The following is a 12,979-nucleotide window of genomic DNA, read 5'->3' as shown; positions in this document are numbered from 1 at the left end:
TTTTGTCAATTGTTCAGCTTAGGCATATTATTAACAGTAAAAAATAATTTGCTACATTCAATTATATATACAAAATGTACAATGTATTTTTAAACTAAATCACAAAAAAAAAAAAAAAAAAAAAAAAAAAAGCATACAACATACAACATAGACAACAATAAAAAAAATCTTGGCTAGACTAGGAGTTACATATGGATTAGGATGATGAACAATGTGTGATGGGATTGGCATGGGATTGGCTTGGGTTTGGCATGCGTCCAGCTGGAGCTCACTTGAAGTCGGCATCGGTGACTGGCGGGGACTTGCGACGTCGGGAACGAATCCAGTCCTCGATGTACCAAAGGCTAATGGCCGTAACGCAAAGCATATTGAAACAGTTAAGGACCACCGGAGTGCTGTGTATCAGGCCTGGTAGTGGGACAGGGAGTAAGCAAGGACATTGGCAGATTAGTGAATGCGACAGGAGCGTGCAGGAATTACCACAACTACTCACCGATCATCGGCCCGAAGACCATGGAGAATGTGCCCGACATCAGCAGCTGGAGCCCGGCGGCGGCTGGCAGACGCTTCAGCGGCACATAGCTGGGTATGATCAGGGACCAGAAGACGGTGCGGAAGGCCTTGTTCAGGCCCAGCCAGAGAAAGATGGAGATCATCACGTAGAAATTGGTGGTCATCGAGAGCAGGAACCGGCCCAGGCACATGCCCAGGATGCCGACCACAAAGAACGTGCGATTGCTCCAACTGAACCTGGCCGTGATCAGTGGGATGAGGAAGCGTATGATCAGATCGAAGAAGCCCAGCAGCGACATGGCGAACGCTATCTGATTGCTGTTGAAGCCCAGATTGTTCAGTATGAAGGGCGTCAGGATGGCGAAATTGATTTCCACAAAATTGATCAGCGTAATGCCCACGGCCAGGTTCACGTAGGTGATGTCGCGCAGCAGATCCAGATCGAAGAATATGACGATCTTCTGCAGGAAGGACAGCTTCTTGCGGCGCTCCAGCTCCTGTTCGTCCTCTAGCTGCTGCTGCTCCTTGGCCGTCAGCTGTGACGTCGCCTTCAGCGGCTGCGTTTGCTCCCGACTCTCGATCTCGTACTCGTACTCGGGCTCATCCGGATCGTGCGGCTCCTCCTTGATGCTGTGGCTCACCGAGATGCTGCGATGCTGCCGGCCGCCACCCGAGTCACGGCTGCTGAGACGCCTCAGCTCCAAGTGGCCATTCTCGCCCTGCTGCACCCGATTCCGTGTGCCGCTGCTGTTCAGCGACGCCCGGGAGCCGAACCAGCCGTCGTTGGCGCGCGGCAGCACCGGCGTCTCGGGCTCCACCACATGCTTGATAATGTCATCGTCCTCCTCGTCGGCCAGCGCCTGCGTCTTCTCCGGCTGCAGCGCCTCCGCATCCTTGTTGCGCTTCACCACATGCCACTTCACCGGCTGATAGATCAGCGAGCAGGCGATCGTGTGCAGCGAGGCGCCCGCAAACAGCAGGACGGTACTGACCACACCGAACTCCCGCAGCAGGAACGTGGCAAAGTAGGGGCACACGATGGGTCCCAGCCCGGCAACGCCGAACTGGTACGCCGTTGCGGTGCGCCGCTTCAGCTTGAAGTACGTGTTGACCGCCAGCGAGGAGGCAGACACTGTCAGGCCGCGGCCGAAGCCGTAGATGATCGAGAAGCTCAGCAGGTAAATGGTGAAGGTGTTGGCGAACACCATCCAGAACAGGCCCACAAAGGTCAGCACCGACCCGACCAGCGCCACGACACGGTACGTGAACCGACGGAACAATGGACCGTTCAGCAAACCTGCGAGCATATTGAAAGAAATTGACTTTAGATGGAGATTTCGGGAAGTTGACTAGCGGGGAGATAAGTCAGAGGGCTCTTCTAGGCGGGAGTGCACGACTACGAGATACTATTGAATATGCGCAGAACTGTGTTGGTTCTTCTAGACAAGGTAGAGTGCTCTGGTAGGAAGTGGACGACTACAAGATACCCTAATTCAATCATTCTAGATAATAAGAATACTCGTGTCGGGAGTGCACGACTACGAGATACCACTGAGTATATGCAGAGATGGGTTGGAAGCGTGCTCTGATAGAGAGCGAACGACTACAAGATACCCTAGTTCAATCATTCTAGATAATAAGAATTCCCTTGTTGGAAGTACATGACTATGAGATACCATAGGCTATACGCACATCTGTTCCTTCCATCAGTCTACACAAGTAACAGAGCTCTGTTTAGGAGTGCATGACTATCAGCTACCCTATCATAGTATTTCCATCAATCTAAATTGGTAAGTGCGACCTGGTAGGGACTGCACGACTATGAGATGCCCTGTACTCTGCGTAGATTTCGTTTTCGTCATTTTAGACGATTTATAGTGCTCTACTTGCAATTACATCACTAGCAGATACCCCACGCTCCCTAAACAGCTGTTGCTTCCATTATTCTAGGCAAGGAAAAGTGCTCTAGTATAGTTGACCGACTGAGATACACTCATCCAATAACAGACCAAAAGACACCCTCTATTCAGCTGATTGTCTTCTCAAGAGTATATATACCTAAAGAACTCTACCCATAGACTCTTGTAAGCGGAACGTCATAAACAATCGTGTTTATCAATTTACAAAAAAAGGACACAATCAATATACCCTTTTGAATATCAATAACAGAGTATTTCTAATGCAATTTCTGCACTAACTGCAATGCCTGACATCAACTCGAGCAAAACTGACTAAGCAGCGGGTATCGTTGCTCATTCATAAATAGGCTATACTTTAGGCTATGCTGGAATTCCTGGCATTTACAGCACTCGTTTACTAACTGTCTGGCACTCGGCTAATCCCGCAACTCACCTGTAAAGGCCGAAACGGCAATTTGTGTGTTGATAATGGTCGTCAGCTCGGAGCTGGTGATGCCCAAACGCTCGAAGTGGACACGAAAGATGACGCCAAACTGTTGAGCCAACGCAAACGTGACCAGCTGTAGATGTCAATAGAGATAGAGAGAGAGAGAGAGAGATTATTGAATCTGATTATGTATATATACAGATACCCCCCTCTTTCTCCATAAGGAGAGAGACAGAGAGAGAGAGAGAGTGCGGCTACTCACAATATTGATGCCACTGGAGATGGCCACCAACCAGCCCCAGCCGCCATCGGGCGCCACAAAATCATCGCCCAGATCGCCCTTGTCCCGTCGCTTCTTCTTCTTCTTCTTCTTCTTGCTGGGCTGTGCTGTTGCTGTTGTTGTTTGGGTCTGCTTGGGTGGCTGTTCGTCATACTTTGGCGGCTGCTCCTTGGCCACGTTTAGTCTTAGAGCGTTACTGTTGTTGTTGTTGTTGTTGTTGTTGCTGGTGGCGGTATTGCTGCTGCTCATGTTGTTGTCGCTGCTGGGCGGGCTGCTGTTGCTGCCATTTTTGTAATCAGTCATCGTTAAATGTTCGCCTTATGCTAGCATCACTGGGTGGTCACTGGGATCGAAGTCTGCAAAAGTTGTGCTTGGATTAAAGGCAGTTGTATATGAGAGGGAGAGAGAGGAAGACTAAGAGGGGGGGGAGGGGGAGTGTAACTAGCAGTCATACAACAACATTTCACTGGCCAGCCCATCTCGTCTACAGATCATAACCTCTGGCCAAGCTAATGCCTCAATCGCTTCGACTCTCTCTCCCGCTCTATAGCTCACTCTTTTCCTATCTAGTGGCTCATCTCATATCAATACATGTTTTCAATTACATTAACTAGTTCCCTTCCATAAGTTCAGTGCAAATAATACAAAACTCTGTCAAGCTCGATTCGATTGACTTTGTTTATTGGGAGCACATAATCATCGACACGTTATTAATTAAAAGCTTTCTTCGGCGGCGTTACGTTAAAGTGCTCTCAATATATATATACATATATATGTGTATACATACAACGCCAAGAAAACAATAAAACCAAGCGAATATCGACTCAGATAAGATTAGATGTTAGCCAATGCGAAACATGTTATTATTGGAACTCACATATTTAGCCAAGAGAAGGTGTTTGTTCAACTGATTTCGCGCACAGACTTGTTAATTAATCTCATAATCATTAAACCATAATCAGCTGAATCTAAGCGATTCTCTGGTACTAGCTAGCTATATAAACACATATATACATAATCATACGTCAAAAATCGTATATGGAATGCCGTATATTGAGTAAACCAATTGATTTCAGTCTGCTAGCTAAGTATATCGTATATCGTACATTGAATATCGTAAGTGGAATTAGTCTCTTAAATTCGTATACAGTATATTGAACATTGAATATCGTATGTGGCATATCGTATACTGAGCAAACATGTATTATCAATCAATTTAAGTCAGTTAGCTAAGTATATCGTATATCGTACATTGAATATCGTAAGTGGAATTAGTGTGTTAAATTCGTCAGTTAGCTAAGTATATCGTATATCGTACATTGAATATCATATGTGGAATCAGTCAGTTTAATACGTATACCCGCATATCGTACATTGAATGTCGTATTTGCTATATCCTATAATGGGCATAAGTGGTAAGAAAAAATATCAATCGGATAGTTAGCTATATAACACATATATCGTAGATCGAATATCGTATGTTGATAAAAGGTTTTGACATTCAATATAAATTAGAATCACTTTTCTCAGGTAGCTGTGTCATTTTCGAATATCGTATATCGTGTTCAATAAAATATTGTCAACCAAAAATAAACCCAATCGACGTTATGTTATCGTAAAGTCTAATAGCGTATATGCCTTGCCTACAAACACTTTAGGCTATTGGCTATACACATATATACATATATCACGTAACGTAGAACGTATATCGTATATCGAGTGTCGTATCTTGAACAAATGTATTGTCAACCAACAATATTTCCAATGACTTAAGTTGGGAGAATACATTTTTCGCATATCGTCTATGGAATCTCGTAAATCGTACATCGTAAACTAGGCAAATGTATGGCGAGTTAACAATAGCTACAATTATTTCAGTCTGTTCGCAATGATATAAATCGAACTGCCAATTAATTGCCTTCAATTACATTCACTTCAGTCTGTTTGTTATGTATTTCATATGACCTCAAACGTATTGCCAATCAACAGTTACCAAGTGTAAATCGTAAATCGAATATCGTTTACCGGGGATTTCCATTCAACTATGCCGAAAACTTGCACCCGCATGGAACGGCCCAAACTCAATGTGGCCCCTGAACGCACTGACCACCAAATATATTTCATTTGCTCTCTCTCTCTCTCTCTCCCTCTCTCTCTGTCTCTCTCCCTCTCTCTCTCTCTCTCTCTCTCTCTGTCCCTCTCTCTCTCTCTCTCTCTATCTATCTCTTCACATAATTAAGCTAACTACACACACAAGGTAACACCCATTGTATAAAATGATTGGTGTCGTTCTTGTCCTTATCGCGGCATTGCAATATTTTAGAATTGATATCGAATTGGCTCTCATATCGGTGGCCCTTGACAAGCCGACCAATATCGCATTGACCAACTCATAAATGCCAATGACGGCGATATCATGTCAGCCATATCTTTAGCTTTTCACTCCATAGAAAAGAAAAACAAAAAAAAAATACATAAACACCAAATCCCAACTATTGACAACGTCAAACAGAGAAATTGGCACGCGGTGATAAGCTAAGCCGCACAGTTACACTTAAGTGCACGCCTCCTCCTCCTACTCCTCTAAAAAATAGTAGTAATAGTTCACTCTAGGTTTGCCTAGGGCTCTTTCAAAACTAACACCGCTAGAACTATGCTCAGCTCTAGAGCAACTAAGCTCAACTATCAGCATCAAACTCAAACTCAGAGCCAGAGCTAGAGCTGGACATTATCCAGATGATAAGCTAAGCAAGCGCGAGTCGAGCTTTAGAACCGCGTACGATTAACAATATTACAAGCTATACGTATATACATACATATAAATATACAGAGAGAGGGAGAATATGTATTTTGTAACAACTTTGAATCACTTTGTCTGTCATCCATATGGAAGGTCGCTAAAAATTGAAATTGAAATTGCTTGCTAGCGAACTGTAATTACTATTAGTTTTTCTACTCAAATAACGCTTTCAAATAAAAAATATAATTTATTTTTAATATTATTTTGATGATGCCCACAGACAGCGCTAAAAGTAAGCAATTAATAGAATATTTTGGTATTGTATTTCTTTTTAGAATAATATAATATAAATAATATATCTGTTGTATGTATAGGTAAAAAAGTTGCAAAAGAAAAATTGAAGAATAAAATATATTTTCATTTATTTTTTCTCTTACCAAATTGTTCTATATATTATTTATTATTTATTATTTAAGTCATATATATTAGATTTTATGGCGTAATATTCATATTTTTCAATCGTAATATTCTACGAGAAATCATGGAATATGCATTTGTCTTTGCCTTAGATTCTGCAGAAATATATAGATCATCAATCTACATATATAGTAAGGTATCTAACAAGTTATATATATGATCTATAAGATATGAGATTGTAAAGGAAAGTATCCAACATATAATATAATATAATTTCATTTCTCAGTTTTTCTTTTGTTACACTTGTCTAAGAGATCCTATAAGAAAAACACTTATAGCACATTTCTTGTGGAGATACGTATGTGGTATATATAAATACAAACATGTTTTGCGCTTTTATTTTCCACATAGATTACATATATTAGATGTTCAATAGAAAAATATGTGAAGAATTTATATAAAATATAAAAGAACTTTGCATTCTTTCGTATTACCCATATTTGCATTGCTTTTCTCAGTTTCCCAGTGAAATTGTGATTTATACTTTGAATTGACTCATTGTGGAGCACAAATTACGAAACAATTTTGATAAATCAATTAGAGCTTTATAGATTATGTGGGCTATAAATCCGAATCGACTGACTCCGAATCGAATGACTTCAATACAATTTATGATGTGAACAATGTTTATTTGGACTCGCTAGACTCTCTCGGTAATATATTTAGTGTATATATGTAGATTCACACTAGAGCTAAACCAGCTGACATAATAATAGTTTTTCTTTTATTTTCGTCTCTTTTCTTCTTGAAATGTGTAAAACGTGGCCGAAGCAATCAATCATGAGTGACGAATACATATGCCAGGCACTGTTGTGCCTCAATGGGACTCAAGGCAAGCAAAGTGATTGCATATGCATATGACATTACTGGAGATACTATAAGGCCCAACGATGATATGCCTAACCCGACTGAACCATTCAATCACACGCTTTTCGAACGGAAGTGGGCCACTGTGCGAAAATCAGCTGCCCACTGTCGCCCACTGTAAAACTCGCTTTTATTGACAGCGTAAATCAACCAAACAAACTTAGATACATACACACACACATACATATGTAGCTATAATCGTGCATAGTCTATATGTATGTATGTATGTATATATAAGTTGCGAATCATTGTGCGCTAGGAAGTCGTCAGTTTTGTGATTATGAAACTCAGTTTTCGATTCGAATGTACAAAAGTTCATGTAAAGACTTCCACACATTGAATGAAAAGAGGAGATTAGAGTGAGTTATGCTGTCATGGAAAATGTGCGAGACGCCTCAGGCCACTGTCAGCCACTGTTTAAATCAACTTTTCAAATGATCAACAAACGAATGGACGGATGGACAGGGGCTGGGTGCTGGGTGCTGACTTTTTGGCAACAAGGTGTTAAGCCGCGTGCGCGCCGCCGCAAAGCTTTTGGCGACGTGTGATTGATGGATTGATAGTTAACGGCATGACACCTGAGGTCTGCACCCGATCACGCCCTACGCATGATAAGGGGCGTGACCAGGCAAGGGGTGGGGGAGGGCGCTGGTGCTGAGCAGAGGATAACGAGTGCACGTGCTTTAGCTTTCCCTGGCAGCTAGCCAATGTCAAGCTCTTTCACCAAATATTTTTCACAACAAAAACACGCACTGCACACACACACACACACACACACACAAACACTTACAGACACACACAACGAGTGCCGGCATTCGTTCGAATGGACAAACAACAAAAACACAATTTCGATTTCGATTTCAATTTCAATTTCAGTTTCAAGAATAATTTCGACACTAACCAACAACGAACGACAACTTTTCCGCAACGTTCTCCAGCGCGAACTGAACCGAACAAATTTGTAAATTATAGTATTAACAGTCGCTAGCAAGCCACAAATACAAATGCAAACACAGCGCACCAATACACAAACGAACTCAAATTCAAATACAAATACAAATACAAAACAAACGCAGACAGAGACAGAGAGACACGCGCTCTCATCTATACGCAACTAACTGTTCTGCTCTTACCTTTACTCACTCTCTCTCCCTCCCTCTCTCTCTCTCTCGCACTCTCTTTTGTGTTCCATATTATTTGGCATGTCGAGCAACATTTTCAATATATGTATATGTATAATATATGTATGTATATATATGTATACTTTCGCTTGTCGCTGTGTGCGTATTATTTTGGTCTCTACTTTTTCGATATTTGGGCTCGACTGTTTCAAAATATACAAAAATATATAAATCATGGATCTCTTGCGATCGTTCAGTCCGAATGTTGAATGCTCTCTGGAAAAGTTTGTGATCGATATAGTATATGAGTTAAATGAGATATATTTGCTATATTATATGTGGTATATGTTATACGTTATGTGTTATATGTTATACATATGTTATGTGTCATATGTGTTATATGTGTTATATGTGTTATATGTGTCATATGTTATATGTTATATGTTATATGTTATATGTTATATGTTATATGTTATACGTTATACGTTATACGTTATACGTTATACGTTATACGTTATACGTTATACGTTATACGTTATACGTTATACGTTATACGTTATACGTTATACGTTATACGTTATATGTTATATGTTATATGTTATATGTTATATGTTATATGTTATATGTTATATGTTATATGTTATATGTTATATGTTATATGTTATATGTTTATGTTATATGTTATATGTTATATGTTATATGTTATATGTTATATGTTATATGTTATATGTTATATGTTATATGTTATATGTTATATGTTATATGTTATATGTTATATGTTATATGTTATATGTTATATGTTATATGTTATATGTTATATGTTATATGTTATATGTTATATGTTATATGTTATATGTTTATATGTTATATGTTATATGTTATATGTTATATGTTATATGTTATATGTTATATGTTATATGTTATATGTTATATGTTATGTTATCATGTTATATGTTATATGTTATATGTTATATGTTATGTTATATGTTATATGTTATATGTTATATGTTATATGTTATATGTTATATGTTATATGTTATATGTTATATGTTATATGTTATATGTTATATGTTATATGTTATATGTTATATGTTATATGTTATATGTTATATGTTATATGTTATATGTTATATGTTATATGTTATATGTTATATGTTATATGTTATATGTTATATGTTATATGTTATATGTTATATGTTATATGTTATATGTTATATGTTATATGTTATATGTTATATGTTATATGTTATATGTTATATGTTATATGTTATATGTTATATGTTATATGTTATATCTGTTATCTGTTATATGTTATATGTTATATGTTATATGTTATATGTTATATGTTATATGTTATATGTTATATGTTATATGTTATATGTTATATGTTATATGTTATATGTTATATGTTATATGTTATATGTTATATGTTATCTATGTTATGTTATATGTTATATGTTATATGTTATATGTTATATGTTATATGTTATATGTTATATGTTATATATGTTATATGTTATATGTTACATCTTATAAGGATATACCCCTATTACAAGAGTATAAAATCGAAAAGAAATAGTTATATGTATTTATACACACATATTTATTTTTTTCTGATAAGAATTTTTGCGACTTTGCGGCCCACGATTATCAGTGAATAGGCATACAAAAACACACAAACACACGCACACACGCACACACTAAGACACATAAATACATATTCATAAATACATTACGATAGGAGAAGCGATTACAGTTTGATTTGGCCGCCGTACGCACAGTGTGGCAGGCGAGCAGAACAAGCAAAGCGTAAAAGCAAAAACGACTAACTGTAAAAGTCACGATTACAAATATATGTATGTAGGTTCAAGGCAAATATAACGCCTTAACATCATCAGCAAATAGTTTTCTATTTCAATTTTGAGTTATTGTTGTTGTTGTGACTTCGCACCACTGTGACTCTGTCGTAGTGCCTGGCAATAAGCCATTGCCAAGGGTAATGCTTTTAGGCAAATTGAATATCAGATGTGTATCTAAGATCTTTAGGCCCCAGCCAAGCCATGCCACATATTGACTCGGCAAATGGAATTTCGCATCGGATATCTGATTCGATTCTATCGCTCTCTCTCTCTCTCTCTCTACTCTCTTTGTATGTAGTGGGTATGATAAAAGATATATGTATGTATATATAAATTCATAGAGTTGAGAACGAAGCTTAGTTTTGGTACATAACTTTTGATAATGAAATTGCAAGTAGAGTCCATTTCAAATTTAGAGTCCGACTTTTTTCAGCTTTCGATTGACATTCCCATTTATATTTAGATTCAGACGAATTGGACTAGGATTTACATTTGGATTGATTCCAACTAGGATTCTTGTTCAAATTTGATTTAAATTCACATTCATATTTAGATTCAGTCTAGGATTCATATTCGGATTTGAATTCAGCTTCAGATTTTGACTCACAGTTTACTACATTTTGATTCAGACTCAGACTTGGATTCAGGATTAGATTTATATTCATATTTATTTTCTGATTCAGACCAGGATTCATGCTCAGATTCATACTAGGGTTAAGTTTCCGATTTACACTCCGACTTTCATATATTTTGATTCAGATTCAGACTCGGATTCAAATTCATATCTTAGCTCAGATTCTTTGCAATACTATTAAAATATTCTATATACCTCGATTACTGTATGAAAATATAATGCGTATGTCCCGCATTAATTAAAGAATCGAATGCCCATTAGCACTGATATACAGACATGCCCAGGTAAAACTATCTTTATCAGCATATACTTACAGTTATATATTATTTATAGCTCTTCAGCCTTCAACTTTCTGATGTTGACTCGCTCCGTTAGATGGCCTTAACTATAATTTATATCGTAATGGGGCGGCTCTTTCAGTGGTCAGAACTGAAGCAGCAAAAAACATTCCATTTAATTGTGAACCTTTGGACATTACGCCTGCAATTTACAATTGTCGTTGATAAGCTGAGTTCTAATAATTGCTGTTTGGCTCTCTTTGGGCTGGGGTGCAAAGCGCAAAGTGGGTGTGTCTTCCGCACAGTTCCTATTCCAATCGGTGTCCCAACAAGTGAAACATATATACACACATAAAGATATATGTGTGTTTGGCTATATCAATAAAGACCTGCCCCCAAAAAAAGTTGATGATTACCAAAATCGAAACACATTTGTTGCAAATTTTAATCTCATCGACAAATAGACATATACGCACACATATTTATCATATATACTATGAAAAACTTTGACTCTCTCTTTTTGTTTCCATATGATATATCATCTGAGTTCATAACAGTTGAGAGTCCGAATTTTCGTAATGTTTAACAGCTGTTGAGGCAGTTTATTTTCTTTCTATTTTTTTTTTTTTTTGGGCTTTTTTTTTCCGATATCGACAGAACGTACGATCGCTTTTAGGGCAGCACAAAGTCCAAGGAGTCGAATACCACCTTGACTCAGCCGCAGCACGTTGTCGATAAGCTGATAATAGAGCGATAAAATTATAGACAAATTTGTTAAAAAGGAAACGCCGCTGCTCCGACTTAGTCGTTGCCCCTCGATCGCAAATCAAATTAGCAGTACTTAATATCAAATTGTAAGAATTTCAGCTCTAACTGAACTATCTTAGAATAGATCTGAAAGACAATCGATATGAAGCAGAGCAGAGTATTATAATTTATTTTGGTACTTGATAAAGGATTCTATAGATTTTTATTGCGATCGTTGTAATATTGTTTTGGAAAATAAATAAATAAATAAATAAGGAGTATAGGTTAATAAATGATTAGATATTAACTGCTAATTAGATTTTAATACATGCATTGATATATCATGTAGAAATGTGTCTATTTTTAGCGAAGACAAACAGACTTGGTATACCATGAAATTAAGTAGGTCTACATCTTAATTCTCTGTCTCTGTCTCGGCAAACTTCTAGGCTCAATTGGTTGTATTCTCCCGTGGAAAATCTGACTACAGAATTGTTAGTAACCCTCCTTAGCTGGTGTGAACTTACAAATATACATTTATGAAACATTTTATCGCACCTCCAACTATCATTAATTACAGCTTTTTTAAATAGTCAAACATATCATCGATACTACAACAAAGTATCCGAGTTAAGGTCATTCAAAGTTCAGTAAAAAAAAGCGTGTAAGCATTAACAAGCAGGCGTGACCGACTAGAAGATACCCTGAACTCAGTGCAGAGATATTATTCCAATCAATCCAAACCAATATGATAATGTTGTACAAACTGAACACCAATTCAATCTTAAAATGCACTGAGAACAATTTTTTCTTTATGCAACTATTCCTGCACACATGGAATCATATGTTGCCTACTTTGAGGCGCGCTCACTAAATTGTCTTCGCAGTAGAGCTATAAGAATTTTCCCTTTATATTTCTTATGCAAATCCACTGTTGAAATGGAAAGAGTCCATTATGAAGTGATTTCCAGTTTAACAGATAATAAACTACTTTTGTAGGTCTGATCATCCTATATTTCCATCCAATAGTCTCCCATCATAAACATCATATAATCATTGAGATCCTCCGCAGATCAAGGATATTGCTTATTCAGTGTCATCCTGGCTTTGTAGATAT

The 12,979-nt window shown here is 37.8% G+C and overlaps 1 protein-coding gene across 2 annotated transcripts; it reads right to left on the bottom strand.

The window, feature by feature from the left end:
• Nucleotides 1-8,219, bottom strand: LOC115565422 (uncharacterized). Of its 2 annotated transcripts, XM_089264087.1 has the most exons (5): nucleotides 8,125-8,219; nucleotides 3,122-3,495; nucleotides 2,866-2,992; nucleotides 494-1,810; nucleotides 1-408 (listed from the first exon to the last, which is right to left on the bottom strand). In XM_089264087.1, exons 2-5 carry the CDS (start codon nucleotides 3,440-3,442, stop codon nucleotides 269-271), a joined length of 1,905 nt encoding a protein of 634 aa, XP_089120213.1. In that variant the 5' UTR covers nucleotides 3,443-3,495; nucleotides 8,125-8,219; the 3' UTR covers nucleotides 1-268. The 2 variants fall into 2 exon arrangements, with proteins under 2 accessions (XP_089120213.1, XP_030246438.1); XM_030390578.2 differs by lacking the exon at nucleotides 8,125-8,219 and having other exon boundaries at nucleotides 3,122-3,508.
• Nucleotides 8,220-12,979: the final 4,760 nt, after the last annotated feature.

Source organism: Drosophila navojoa, chromosome X (genome assembly GCF_054131105.1).
Source record: "Drosophila navojoa isolate 15081-1374.11 chromosome X, UAZ_NAV_1.0, whole genome shotgun sequence".
In the NCBI taxonomy this organism is placed as follows: domain Eukaryota; kingdom Metazoa; phylum Arthropoda; class Insecta; order Diptera; family Drosophilidae; genus Drosophila; species Drosophila navojoa.
This window is presented reverse-complemented; position numbering and strand designations above follow the sequence as displayed.

What these genes read in the sequence shown, in the direction of transcription:
- LOC115565422 (XM_089264087.1), bottom strand. Translation starts at nt 3,442, where the DNA reads ATGACTGATTACAAAAATGGCAGCAACAGCAGCCCGCCCAGCAGCGAC. An exon ending in TCTCCAGTGGCATCAATATT is followed by an intron (nt 2,993 to 3,121) that starts GTGAGTAGCCGC and finishes TGACATCTACAG; the next exon opens with CTGGTCACGTTTGCGTTGGC. An exon ending in TGCCGTTTCGGCCTTTACAG is followed by an intron (nt 1,811 to 2,865) that starts GTGAGTTGCGGG and finishes ATATGCTCGCAG; the next exon opens with GTTTGCTGAACGGTCCATTG.